At 44.3% G+C, this 14,906-nt stretch overlaps 1 protein-coding gene across 1 annotated transcript in view; it reads left to right on the plus strand.

The window, feature by feature from the left end:
* Positions 1–242: 242 nt before the first annotated feature.
* The window catches only part of GPR107 (G protein-coupled receptor 107), a 76,509-nt gene continuing 61,845 nt past the window's right edge, over positions 243–14,906 (plus strand). Inside the window, exon 1 of the mRNA XM_045883342.2 lies at positions 243–597. Within this exon, the coding sequence (XP_045739298.1) occupies positions 457–597 (141 nt within the window). The 5' untranslated portion in view covers positions 243–456. The remainder of the gene's footprint in view (positions 598–14,906) is intronic.

Genomic DNA, 14,906 nt, shown 5'->3' on the forward strand with positions numbered 1-14,906 from the left:
CCGCTCCTGAAACCGGTCCACTCATCAGCGGGGCACGGTGCTGTAGCCACAGCGTAAGACTTCCCACCCGCAGAGAACCCGGATCCCCCTGCGGTCGCTTGCAAAACTCCACGGGGCGGACGTGAGGCCCCGCGCGGGTGGAGGGGGAGGAGTGTCCTGCCCCGGGACTGTTGCCACGGCAACCGCCACCAATTTCTCAACCCCCGCCCCCCCCCCCGGCGGGCTCCACCTCTTCCGGCTAAGCCGAAAGTCTGCACAGGGGAGACCAAACTGAACGGCCCCAAGGTGGCCACTTTCGGTCCCTCGGCCACTTCCCCGGCCGCACGCCCCAGGAAACGGCCCGCAGGTACCGGGCTGCCTGCCGCCGACCGCCTCTTCCAGGACCTTCCGGGAGCCGCCGCCCTTTGCCCCCGGAAGTGGGCGGGAGAGGAAGCAGCTGGTGATGCTGGAACAAACATGGCCGCCCCGGCGCCAGTCGCCCCCTCGGGCTCCCGCTGTGCTCCGCTGGCCGCGGGCCTCCGGCTGCTCCCACTGCTGGGGCTGCTGCAGCTGCTGGCCCAGCCCGGCCTGGGCCGTGTCCACCACCTGGCGCTCAAGGTAAGGCCGGCCGGGGCCGGGCAGGACCCGGCAGGGCCGGGCGGGGGGCGGAGGCCGAGGCCTCTGTCTTGGGCTGGGGGCAACTTTGGCCCACGGTGGGGGTCTCTGAGCGATTGCCCCCACCGCTCCTTTCCCCCGGCGCGGCCTCTCTCTTAGAGGGGTCTCTTGGGAACTGTGGAAATGCCGGGGGTCTTCAGGCCGTCTGGAAGGGGCAGGAAGATTCGAACTGAGCCTCAGAGGGGAAGGGGCTGGACTGAGGCGTTAACTTCAGGGATGCTGGAGGCATCCTGCTGGCTTCCCTAGGTTCCTAGCAGAGAGCGACCAGCCCTTCCCCCTCCCTTCGCACCTCTGACTTTTATCCCCGGCGTAGCTTGTCCGCCGTGTCCACTCTTCATCCTCCTGTGCCCCTTGGAGGTACGCGAAACCTTAGCCTCAGTTTCCCGGTTCGGCTTAGGGCGCTGTCTGGACTGATGAAAGCGGGAATCTCCAGGAGGAATTTCACTTTTTTTTTTTTTTAAGGAATTTCGAATCTTGCTTGAAATACACGACTGAGAATTTAAAACCAGCATTAAAAATGTGTTTCTAATTAGAGAGCCTGCCTGTCTAGGGAAGAGATTTACGATAGGCCTAGAATGATCCCTTGGATCTTACTTTATAACTCACAGCTAACAGTCGTCTAAGGCTAAAACGTGCCTCCAGGCGGTTCAGCAGGTTAATATATTTGGGGAGTGGAAAAATAAGTCGGTACGACCCAAAGCCTTGTACGTGTTTTTCATAATGTACAGTTTTCTCAGAAATTGTAGGATTATAGGTAGTTTGTCTTATTAAAACACATTGCTTTAACAAACCATGAAGCGTTGTGTTTTGTGAAGGTAGAGTTTAAAGAATATAGAATGCAGATTAAAAAGCCCGGCCAGGGCGCCTGGGTGGCTCAGTTGGTTAAAGAGCCTGGCCAGACCCATGCACCAACTTTTGGTTCTCAGCTTTTGTTGTTTGAAAGTAAAATTTATCCTGATTAAAATGGTTCTTAAGTGCAGGGAGATAGGTGAGTCTTGACTCCTTTTGAGAATCTGTTGAAATCTATAGAACCTCTCCCCAGAGAAGTGCAGGTAGGAATGTAGACAAAACATTTTTGGGGAATTTCTGGGACTTTTTAATCTTGCTGAAGTTTATCCATAGGCCAGGCTTATGACTCCAACTCAAGAACTCTGGATCTTCAGAATGCTTTCATTTTACAGGTTAGGATCCTTAGATTAAGTAGTGTAACTGAATTCATGTAGGTTATTAATTAGAGACAAAGCTAGTAATAGGACACACTGGACCATGTCTCTTGGCTACCAATCCAGTGCCCTGGATTTGTATATTTCTAGAATTAAAATGGCAGGTGGTCAGCATCACTGGGTGGTAAATACAGTGTTGGTAGAGATGAAAACATATACTGACCTCAGTGGTAGAAGCAAATTGAATTGGTATAATTCTGGTAATTGATTTCTTCCTGTTGTGCTAAATTACTTAATGTTTTTCATCCCTGTACATGTTTCATAAGTATTGTAGTGGTCATTCCATAATAATACTGGTGGTTTCTTTTCTCTTTAAGTAAATATTCTGACTTCTTCCCCAAGGAAACAGAAGTCACCTGAAGGGAGCCTATCAGAGCAACAACATTAGATTGTCTTGTTTTGCTTGGGACTGGGAGAAATAGGAGACTTGATCAGGTTATAGACCTAGACTGGCAGAAATAACATGAAGAAGTTAGTGGGTACCATAAATATGCATTGATCTGTTTAAAAAATTTTTATCATGGAGAATTTCAAACAGATACCAATAGTAGACAGATGGAGCTCCTGTGTACCTGTCACCAAGCCTGAATAACCATTATTAACCAGTGGCTAATTCTGCCCCATTCCCACATATATTACTTCTCTCTTCACATTATTTTTTTTAATGAGAAATGAGTCTTTTCATTTTTTTATTCACATTTCTTGTCCCATACTACACTTTTCTTTCTTTCTTTTAAGTAATCTCTACGTGTGACGTGGACTTTGAACTCATGACCCGAAGATCGAGAGTCACATGTTCCACCGACTGAGCCAGTCCCCCATACTACACTTTTCATCATCCATCTGGTTTTCCTAATCTTCTCAAATTCCTTCTTTCCTTTCCTTTTCTTTTCTTCTTTTGAGGAGGCCCCATGCCCAGCATAAAGCCCAGCACAGGGCTTGAACTCAACCCTTGAGATCAAGAGTCAGACACTTAACTGACTGAGCCACCGAGGTGCCCCAGATTCCTTCTCTTTCTCTAGGCGCCATACTTTTATAAAATTACCTTATTGAGGTACAGTTTACATTTCTTTTTTTTTTTTTTATGTTTTATTTATTCATGAGAGTCAGAGAGAGAGAGAGAGAGGCAGAGGGAGAAGCAGGCTCCCCGCCTAGCAGCGAGCCCAATGCGGCACTCAATCCCAGGACCCTGGGATCATGACCTGAGCCGGAGGTGGACGCTTAACCATCTGAGCCACCCAGGCGCCCCTACAGTTTACATTTCATAAAATTCGCCCATTTTAAATTTACAGTTCAGTGACTGTTAGTAAATTTGTTGAGTTGTGCAACTATCACCACAGTCCAGCCATAGAACATTTTCATCACCACCAAAAGATCCCTTGTGCTCGTTGCAGTTCACTCCCATTCTCACCCCTAGCCCCAGGCAACCTCTAATCTCCTTTCTGACTCTATAGATTTGCCCTTTCTGGACATTTCATATAAATGGAATCACACGATATGTGGTCCTTTGTGTTTGTAGCTTTTACTTAAATTTTTGAGGTTCATCCATGTGTACTGTGTATTAGTAATTCATTCCTTTTTTTTTTTTTTTAAAGATTTTATTTATTTGACAGAGAGAGACAGTGAGAGAGGGAACACAGCAGGGGGAGTGGGAGAGGGAGAAGCAGGCTTCCCGCTGAGCAGGGAGCCCGATGCCGGGCTCGATCCCAGGACCCTGGGATCATGACCTGAGCCGAAGGCAGACGCTTAACGACTGAGCCACCCAGGCACCCTTCATTCCTTTTTTAATGGCTGAATACTATTCCATTGTATGGATAGACCACGTTTTTTTCTTCTTGATTCGCCAATTGATAACATTTGGGTTTTTTTTCTGTGTTTTTGGCCATTGTGAATAATGCTGCTACAAACATTCACATGCATGTCTTTGTGTGGACACGTGTTTTCTAGTTTAATATGTTCATCTATTCTTTGAGTTAATTGGATCTAGAGGCTTGATCATGTTCAGGATTGATTCTTTTGGCAAGACCACTTCAATTAGTGCTGTGTTCTTCCACTGGGAGATGTAGTGTCTGATTGTCTTTCTTTTTGTCATGTTTGCCCTGTTGACGTCCAGTGCTTACATTTCTGTGTTCATTAGTGTCTTTAGTCTTTCCAGGTTGCTATAACAGAATACCATAGATTGGGTAGCTTATAAACAACATAAATTTATTTCTCACACTTCTAGAGGCTGAGAATTCCAAGATCAAGGTGCTTGCTTTGTTGAGGGCCCTCTTCCTGGTTCATAGCTGGTGTCTTCTTGCTGTACCTTTATGGTGGAAGGGGTGAGGGATCTCTGTGGGGTCTCTCTTACAAGAACACTAATCCCATTCATGAAGGCTCAGCCTCATGACATAAGTACCTCCCAAAGACCCCATACCATCATCTTTGGGGACTAGGATTTCAACATATGGATTTTGGGGCAACACAAACATTCAGAACACAGCAGTTAGGTATTTGATCTTTAATTGTGCTGTTTGGTGTCAAAATATAGGACTGTCTTGATTAAATTATGTGTCGTCATATAGTGGATCTTGTTATATCTCTCAAATATGGCACATGAAACAAAGGAAAAGTGTATAAAATGTAAACAAGTATTATTCCTTAGGCATTCATATGCTCAGGAAACATAGATTGCTTATATTAGTCATGATCCCTACCCACATGCCATCCGGGCATGGAGGCTTCAGACCATCAAGGAAACAGATAACGGTCCTCCATATTCTGAGTGTAGTATAGACTTCCCTCTTTTTTTTTTTTTTTTTTTAAGATTTTATTTATTTATTTGTCAGAGAGAGAGAGAGCGCACACAAGCAGGGGGAGCAGCAGAGGGAGAGGGAGAAGCAGGCTCCCCGCTGAGAAGGGAGCCCGATGTGGGACTCGATCCCAGGACAGTGGGATCATGACCTGAGCCAAAGGCAGATGCTTAACTGACTGAGCGTCCCTAGACTTCCCTCTGTTGATGGGAATTTTTCTCAAGTATTTTAATACTTCTCCACTTTGTAAACTTAAAATATGGAATATAATTTAGCTTTTTCTGGATGATGGGTGGTTTCCATTCATTTATTTATTAAGCATTTATTTTCTGACTCCTAACTTTGAATAAATGGTGTATTTAAATGATCACTGATGTTATTCTTTTTTTTTTTTTTTTAAGATTTTATTTATTTTTGACAGAGCACAAGCAGGGGGAACAGCAGAGAAAGAGGGAGAAGCAGACTTCCTGCTGAGCAAGGACCCCGATGCGGGGCTCGATCCCAGGACCCTGAGATCATGACCTGAGCCGAAGGCAGACGCTTAACCGTCTGAGCCACCCAGGCGCCCCCCCCCCCTTTTTTTTTTTTTTTAAGAGAGAGAGAGAGGGAGAGTGTGCATGAGTGGGTGGGAAGGGGTAAAGGGAGAGGGAAGGAGAGAATCTTAAGTAGGCTCTGTGCCCAGCATGGAGCCCCATGCAGGGCTCAGTCTCACAACTCTGAGATTATGACTTGAACTGAAATGAAGAGTCGGATGCTCAACCGACTGAGCCAACTAGGCACCCCACTGATGTTATTTTAATAGTCATTTTTAGGGGCGCCTGGGTGGCTCAGTCGTTAAGCATCTGCCTTCGGCTCAGGTCATGATCCCAGGGTCCTGGGATCGAGCCCTGCATCGGGCTCCCTGCTCGGCGGGAAGCCTGCTTCTCTCTCTCCCACTTACCCTGCTTGTGTTCTCTCTCTGGCTGTCTCTCCCTGTCAAATAAATAAATAAAATCTTAAAAAAAAAAAGTCATTTTTAAATTCTTACTAATGGGATAAAAAAGGATAATCTGAGTTTTATGTTAGAGGTTGTCTGAGTGTAGTTTTTACATTGTAGACTTTTGTATTTTTAATTTTTTTTTATTCTTATGTTAATCCCCATACATTACATATCAGTTTTAGATGTAGTGTTCCATGATTCATTGTGTGCATAACACCTAGTGCTCCATGCAGAATGTGCCCTCCTCAATACCCATCACCAGGCTAACCCATCCTCCCACCCCCCTCCCCTCTAGAACCCTCAGTCTGTTTTTCAGAGTCCATGGTCTCTCATGGTTCGTCTACCCCTCCGATTTCCCCCCCTTCATTCTTCCCCTCCTGCTACCTCCTTCTTCTTCTTTTTTTTTTTCTTAACATATATTGCATTATTTGTTTCAGAGGTACAGATCTGAGATTCAACAGTCTTGCACAATTCACAGCGCTTACCAGAGCACATACCCTCCCCAGTGTCTATTACCCAGTCACCCCCTCCCTCCCACCCCACCCCCCACTCCAGCAACCCTCAGTTTGTTTCCTGCGATTAAGAATTCCTCATATCAGTGAGGTCATATGATACATGTCTTTCTCTGTTTGACTTATTTCACTCAACATAATACCCTCCAGTTCCATCCACGTTGCAAATGGCAAGATCTCATTCCTTTTGATGGCTGCATAAGACTTTTGTATTTTTAAATACAAAGTATTTTGATGACTGATAATTGTAGCTTTCAGGTAGCTGCTGCATATAAGACAATGGCAAGAGAGTGTCTTGCTAAAGCTTTGAGTGCTTTGGTTTAATTTGGACATTCTTGGGTTGAGTACTTACTTTTATGGTAATTATCCACAAATTATAAACCATAATCATAAATCAGAACTATACTAGCTGTTGAATATAGTTTAGGAAACAGCATGACTTTGGAATAGACAGATCTTGGTTGGAATCCTGACTTCCATGATACACTGTATAACTTTTGGGCTAGTCACATAAGACATCCTCTATACCAGTGGGATCTAGATCAGAAGGTGTTAAGCGAAAAGATAGATTAAAGCAGAAAGTTGTGCCAAAAAAGTGTATACTTGAAATGTTTTGTTTTGACTTAAAATCTATGTGTGTGTGTGTGTGTGTGTGTATTCATTGACTAAAATGAGTGATTTTAAGCTTACTAGATGACTTTGCAACATACATCTTCTACTCTTACTCATTTAACAGATACTCATCAGGTGTCTATTATATGCTGGGCAGGCACTGCTCTAAATACAGGCTGTGTCAGTGAACAGGGCCGAGCCCTTATGCACATGGAACTTTCATTCTAGTGGTAATGGACATAAGTTCTGAAGCACATGAACGCACAAGTAGTCTAAGATTGGGATGAATCGAGAAGAAAATAAAGCAGTATCAGGGTAAAGAGTAATGGAGTTGGAAGCTACTCTTTATGGGGTCCTGGGAGGGTGTCTCTGAAGACGTGGTATTTGAGCAGAAACTTAAAGAATGAGCCAAGCATTTGAGGATCTAGGGGAAGAATTGCAGGCAAAGGAAACAAGAGGTACAGAGGCCCTGAGTAGGACAGTCTTCATTTTCATTTGTCTTGGGAACTAGGGGGAGGCCTGTGTGACTGGAGCAGAGTGGTCAGGGGTAGAGTGGAAGACAGGAGGGGAAGATAAGGAGGTACACATGAGCCTGGAGGCTGTGGTGAGATGTGTGGATTTTATTTTGTGTGAGGAAGAACCTGCTTTGGTTTTTGGCATAAGGGAACAGTTCTGTGAAGAAGGCATATTAAAGCTGAGACCTGGAAAGGGAATAAGAACATGCCAGGGTGGGGTGTGTGTGTGTGGTTAGAGCGTGTGTGGAAGAGAAAGCACAAGAGATCGGTGTTCACGTGCCACTCTGACCCTCAGTTCCCTCATCTGTAGTTCTCTCATGGGATAGTTATAAGGCTTAGGTATAATTTATATAAAACATAGCACTGACTAGTAGAACAAACTAAATAGTAGTTCATTCATTCAACATTTATTAAATGCCTACTATGTGCCAGGCACTAGAAATGCAAAAATGCGACAGGCACAGAAACAGTTGTGTTTTTGGGTTTTTTGTTGTTGTTGTTTGTTTTCTAAGTAAACTCTCTCCCCAACATGGGGCTCGAACTCACAACCCCAAGATCAAGGGTCACATGCTCTACCGACTAAGCCAACCAGATGCCCCTCTTTTGCCTGTTTTCTAATTGGATTTTTTTATTATTGAGTCTTGACAGTTCTTTATATATTCTAGATACTAATTCTTTGTCAGATACGTGCTTTGTGCCCCAGGAACAAATAGTTTTGATACAGCATGGTGTCTTTAACAGTCATGCCCCGGGCCTGTGGGAGCACAGAATCCTGAACCTTTTCTAAGAGCATAAGACAGAGAAGATTTCCTGTAAGAGGTAGCATCTGAGTTGAACCTCAGGAGTTTACATGTTGGGAAAAGGAATTACCTATGAGAAGCATATGGAAAGAGATAGTCCAGTCAGAGTGGACAGCTTCATGAGCAGGGTGGCAAGAAATAGTCCACTGTCATGGTGTTGGTGTATAGAGAGTGAAGGGCAGAGGAGAAGAAATGCATAGAGGTAGGTCATTGTGGCATGGGAAGGCATTTGAATCCCTCTCTATAGCATTCAGGGAGCCACTGACGTTTTTTTAGGTTGAGGGTGATTGAGTTTACATTTTCTTTTCTTTATTTTATTGTTTTGAGAGAGAGAGTGTGTGAGCAGGGGGCGGGGGCAGGGCAGAGGGAGAGGAAGAGGGAGAGAGACAATCCCAAGCAGGCTCCACACTCAGTGCAGAGCCCAGCGTGGGGCTCAGTCTCATGACCCTGAGATCATCACCTGAGCTGAAATCAAGAGTCTGATGTTTAACCAACTGAGCCACCCAGGCACCCCTGAGCTTACATTTTAGATAGGTTTCTGTGGACACTTGATCAGGAGGGCAGAACTGGAAGCATGGGATGAGCCAGTTATAGACAGGGTCTAGGTACAAGATTAGGGCCTAAAGTAGGGCATTGTGGAGAGGAGGGAGAAGAGGGTACAGACCACTGGCTATTTTTTTTTTTTTTAAGACTTGATTTTTAAGTAATTTCTACCCCCAACACGAGGCTCAAACTCACAACCCCGAGATTAGGAGTCAAATGCTCTACCGACTGAGCCAGCTGGGTGCCCTGACCACTAGCTATTTAGAAGGTAAATGATGGACAGATGTAGAGGTGAAGGAGGGGTGGCATCTAGGTTGCTGGCAGAGGTTATGAAGGTGGATGCTGCTTCCACCACCTAACAGGCTATGGGAGGAAGATCAGATAATACTGTTAATGTGATTTCATAGTTGGGAAGGGATCATAGGAGCAAGATGTGTATTTATCCTCAGATTGTAAACATATGTTCCCACCCTCCTACTCACATTTATGGTAGAAGGATTAAGTTTGGGGATATGATTATCGAACTGGCATATTTTGCAGGACGTGAAGGGCAGTTCCTGTGTAATCACCCATTAGCATAGCTGAATTAACTCCTTTTCCTCTTATTAAACCAATGGAGTGAAGCATTGTTGTTTGGCTTGAGCACTTGCTGCTCTTTGGTTAATTGGTGTGGCCAAAAGACAGCAGGTTTCCATTTTGTTTGGGCTTGGGTACTGTGAACATATGGGTTGATCTGAGTCTTCTTCATTTTTCATACCTTTTCCTGCCTTCTTTTATGCACCAAAGTGGAGTAGTCTATAGCACTTTGAAGGTTATTTTAACACCAGTACCTGGCCATTTGAGCTGGAAAGACGCCTAACCTCAGTGTTTGCTTTAAATTATTCCTTACACAGATCTTTCAGGGTTTTATCTCTCTCTCTCTCTTTTTTAAAAAAGATTTTATTTATTTATTTGAGAGAGAGAGAAAGTGAATGAGCGGGACACAGAGAGAGAGAGCACGAGCAGGGGGAGGGGCAGAGGGACAAGCAGACTCCCAACTGAGCAGGGAGCCCGACTCAGGGCTCAATCCCAGGGTTCTGGGATCATGACCTGAGCTGAAGGCAAACGCTTAACTGAGTGAGCCACCCAGACACCCTGTTTCTTCTCTTTTAAGTACAACTGTGTATCAAGCATCTGGTCTTCAGCATGTGTGTGTATAAGCACGTAACAGGCCCTTTTAAAAGTGACTCCTGTTTGGTGGCATGCGTGCCAGTTTGCTTTCTTCTGAGAATACTAGTGCAGAAGAATCAGATATTTGATCGCTAGAGTTTTTAATAAAACAGTCCTGGAAAATTCTAGTAATTGTTTTGGGTTTTTTTCCCCACTTTTATTGCCCCTGCCCCTTCCACTGCTGCTGTTAAACATTTTTATTTCTTCTTTTTCCGTCTCCCCCAGCGCACCCTCATATGTAGTTTACTACTTTTTTAACTAGTAGAAAAACAGTTGGAGTCAAAAAGTATTATCTGGACTAGTTAGTAGGTTTTCTTTTCCTTCACCTCTTTAGTTGAAGGATAACATATATATGGGCTGGGTAATTAAGACCTAAAATGCTTCAGTGTGAATGATTAGGAAGATGGATATATCTATATCTATCTATCTGTATATAGATATATATATAGTGCATTGACTAGTGTCCCTCCAAAATTAGTATCTACCTGGAACCTCAGAATGTGGCCTTATTTGGAAATAGGGTGTTTGCAGAATTAAGTAGTGAAGATTAGGTCATACTGGATTAGGATGGGCCCTATTTGCAATATGACTGGTGTCCTTACAAGAAGACACACAAGAAGGAAGAAGGCCATGTGAAGAAAGAAGCAGAGATTGAGGTGAGGCATCTGCACACCAAGCAGATCCAAGGATTGCCAGCAGCCACCAGAAGCCCAGAAGACACAAGGAGGGTTTTTCCTTAGAGCCTTTAGAGAACATCTTTAGCAATTTGATGTAGTGATGATCCTAAGTGAATAGATCAAATCCCTCTCTGCATGAGTACTCGAAAACCACTGCCCCCTGATCAGGAGCCACCTGGTCACACCAGCCTTATATGGCAGATCTTCCTTAAACCAGTGGCTGCAGCCCCATTGCACAGAATGCTCTGTGAGGCCCCCCTCACCCCCAAAAGTATCTGAAAAGTTTTGGGAAATTGAGAGAGGATCTTCCTTATCTGTGCTATGCCTCATCTCAGGGCCATGGACTGTTAGCTGGTCCATCCTGGTAAACCTCAAACCCTTCCTAGGCAGCCTCCAAAACGGTGGTCATTATGTAAAATGAATGTGGTTAGCCTTGCCTGTCCAGAGTATTGATCAGGGTGGTGTAGAAAACGATACAGGGGCATCTGGGTGGCTCAGTCGGTTAAGCGTCCGGCTCTTTGATTTCGGCTCAGGTCATGATCTCAGGATTGTGAGATCAAGCCCTGTGTCGGGCTCAGTGCTGGGCAATGGAGCTTGCTTAAGATTCTGTCTTTCTCCCTCTCTAAGAAAAGAAAAGGACAGGATATAGGGTGCTCTTGCAGCAGCGTGAGGTCAGACTCAATACCTGGGCCTTGGGAGTGTGGAAGAGAGATTGGTCAAGGCAGACAGCAGCTCATCCAAGGCAACGCAGAGTGAGACAGGCAGAGAGCTGGGCGAATGTGATGCTGAGGTAGATGCTGTTGGTACATTCAGTGTTGTTTTAAATCTTTTGTCTCTCTTAAGTGTGCTGCCAGAACTGTAGTATATGAGACTGCTGTGTGCACGGGAAGGTTGAGACCACTGGTCCAGTGAGAGATGTTCGAGGCTCACTTGGAAATGAGGTGTCCTATAGAATGTTTTAAGTGGTGGTAATAGCTACTTGGTATGAAAGTATCCAGTATAAACTAGAGACTGCTAAATATTGGATGTTTTTTATTCATTGACTCCTTGTATCGGCCCTTTGAGATAAATGTTATCGTCCCTGCTTTATGAATTAGGGTATCAGAACTTGGGTTACATAAGTGGAGGTAACAGAATTTGAGCCCGGGATCAGGGCTTTTTCCATCTTACCACTTGCACCAGGCAACCAGCCCTCAGTGACTGTCACTGAGGAGACCCCTGATTGCCAGGACCCCAGACTTCTGTGTTTTGCATTTTCTTTCAGCTTTTTGTAGTTTTTCTCTCTCATATGCTTAGCTGTTGGAATTTTGCTTTATTCAGTAAATTTTACCTCATTCCTTTTGTGAGTTGCTGTCTAAATACAAGGAGCCAAGAATTTGAATATTAAGCTTCATGGAGGGGGAGTGTCTCCTATCATTAATAGTAGGCGGGCAGTGAATGGTGGTAGATGGTAGTATTCTTGTTTTCTTCTGTTGTAGAGAGACTGATTGTGGGTGCCTTTTGTTGAAAGGCATCTTTGCTTGCCTTTGAGATCTGCTGTTTGTGTTCATCAGAGGTCACGGGCTTAGATGCTGGCGGAAGCTAGGTAGCTGCTGTGTGAGCCGGCTGTGGGAGACCTCAGAGCGTGGCTGGCTGAGGAGCGCATGTCTCCTCTGCTGGGGGGGAGGGGGTACTTCTTCTCTGCTTTTGCTGCATTGGAATGTGGCCTAGACAGGCTAGGTCTTGTGGTTCTTTTTTCGTTCCCTCAAGAAAAGTTAGAAATTCCGACTTTTACGTGATATTAGTTAGCAACTAATTGAAATTAAAAAAAAACAAACATGTGGGCGCCTGGGTGGCTCAGTTGGTTAAGCGACTGCCTTCAGCTCAGGTCATGATCCCAGGGTCCTGGGATCAAGTCCCGCATCGGGCTCCCTGCTCTGCGGGGAGCCTGCTTCTCCCTCTCCCACTCCCCCTGCTTGTGTTCCCTCTCTCGCTGTGTCCCTCTCTGTCAAATAAATAAATAAAATCTTTAAAAAAAAAAAACCAAACATGTAGGCCAAAGCTAACACATTCATGGGCCGTACCATCTATGGACTGCTGGTTGGTGAGCTGTTTAAAATGAAGTGGCCAGGTAGGTGACCTTCAGCTAGCTCAGTTAAGTGTTGCTGTATTTATTCTCTAAAGTTCAGTTTATGAGAACAACTAAATTGAAGTATCTTTACTCCACTTGCTTTATATTTGAAAGCAATTTAATGTGAAATTATTGAGGAAGTTAAGGCAAAAGCATTTCTGATATTCTCCTTTTTGGAGGAACAGGATTGTCCGTGCAAAACAACTATTATTAAGATGAGGAGAAAAAAAGAAAATACACCAAAACAGTACTTGTCTTTAGGGATTGTGCGTGTTTTTTTCCTATTTCATGTCCAGATCAGATCTTTCTTCTGGAGCTCTGGATAACTAAATCCATCTCCCCACTTCTGTCCAGTTGTCTTGCAAGCATCTCTGCATGTTGGAAACCCACTTGTCCTTCCACTCCTTCACCCCCAACCTGTCTATTCTTGCTCCAGGTCTTTCCTTGGTAGCTGGGACCACCAGCTACTCATTTTCTCAAGCCCGAAATCTCTCCATGACTTCTCCACACTGAGTTCTGTAGATGTGAGGTCCAGGCCATCCTTCTACTTCCTGGGCCAGTGTGGTCTCCTCCTAGCTGGTGTCCCAGGATTAGTCCACTTCATATTTGTTCTGTAGCTGGAGTGACCTGTCTAAACACCAAATATGGTCACGTCACTGCCCTTTTATGCCCATCAGGGGCACCCTGTTCCCCTTAGGAGGGAGCTCACGTTCTCAGCGAGGCAGTCAGTCTCTCTCTGAGCTGGCATCCTCTCTCATCTCATTGCCTGTCGTTTCTTTAGTTTCTCAGTTTGTAAGTGTGCAGCTTGGTGAATTTTCTTATGACTGAACACCCATGTAACCAGCACCCAGGTCAAGAAACAGGGTGTTAATAGCACCCCAGAAGTCCCCTGTTTCTCCTTTTGGCCTCCAAAAGTCCTGAAATAGCCAACACGCATCTAAACAGAAGAGTGGTCTTGCCTTACTTGGTTTCAGATCATAAAGCCATATGATACTGTAGCAGGAATCAAACAGATCAATAGGACAGAGTAGGAAGCGCAGATAGAGACTTACATCTTAATGAGATCTTGATACATAATAGAGGTGGCACCACAGAGCAGTGGAATAGAGAACTACCTTACACAAAAATATATTCCTGGTTAAAGACCAAAACGTTATAACAATCCTAAAACTTTTAGAATGATATATTAGTTAATATTTTATGACCTTGAATAGAGAAGGACTTTAAAAAAAAAAGAGTTTAAAAATACTATCAGGAATAAAGATTGATAGGTACTGTCCTTCAAAATTGAAAAGAAAAAAAAAAACTTCTATGGCAAAAGATACTACACAATTAAAACAAAAGGGAAAAGACTAGGGGAAGGTACCTGCAGCACAAAAGTCAAAGATTAGGAGACAGAATATATAAAGAACATAAAAAGAAATCCAAAAGGAAAATGGGCATAGGCTATAAAAAAAGGCATTTTGCAAAAGAAAAACCCAGTGCCTAATAAACAGATAAGGTGCTCAAATGCATGAAGTATCAGGAAATGCAGCTGAACCAGTGTCGGCATGGATTTCTCCCAAGACTGTGCAAAACAGAATGTCTGACAGCAAGGTTCAGTGAGGATGTAAGGAAACTCTCATATACTTTGGAGATCCATTTGGCAATTTCTAGTAAGCTAAAAGCGTGCACACTCCGTGTCCCAGGATTTTCACATCTAGATGTATATACTCTTCGATCCCCACACAAATATCCATAAGAAGGTATGTACAGGGATGTTTATAACAGCATTGTGACAACAAAAGATTGGAAATTACCTGAATGTACATGGATGGGGAAGTGGATATAAAGATCTTCCTTGACTTACAGTTGAGTACTGATAAACCCATCATAAGTTGAAAATGTCGTAAATTGAAAATGCATTTAATACACCTAACCTACCGAACATCATAGCTTAGCCTGGCCTACTTTAAACTCTTAGAACACTTAACATTCACCTACATCTGGGCAAAATCACCTTACACATAGCCTGTTTTATAATAAAGTGCCGCGTATCTCATGTAGTGTATTGAATACTGTACTGAAAGTGACAAACAGTGGTTGTCAGCGTGGGGGTTGGTCACCACTGTGATCGCAGGGTTGCCCTAGAGCAGCAGCTTGCTGCCACTGCCCAGCATCACGAGAGAGGATCGCGCACACCTCTAGCCTGGAAAGGGAGCCAAATTCAAAATTCGAAGTGTGGTTTCTACTAAGTGCATATCGCTTTTGCACCATTGTAAGGCCCCAAAATGATAAGTT

Source organism: Mirounga angustirostris, unplaced genomic scaffold (assembly GCF_029215605.1).
Source record: "Mirounga angustirostris isolate CCGP_5_RB_7025 unplaced genomic scaffold, mMirAng1.0.hap1 SCAF_15, whole genome shotgun sequence".
Lineage (NCBI taxonomy): Eukaryota > Metazoa > Chordata > Mammalia > Carnivora > Phocidae > Mirounga > Mirounga angustirostris.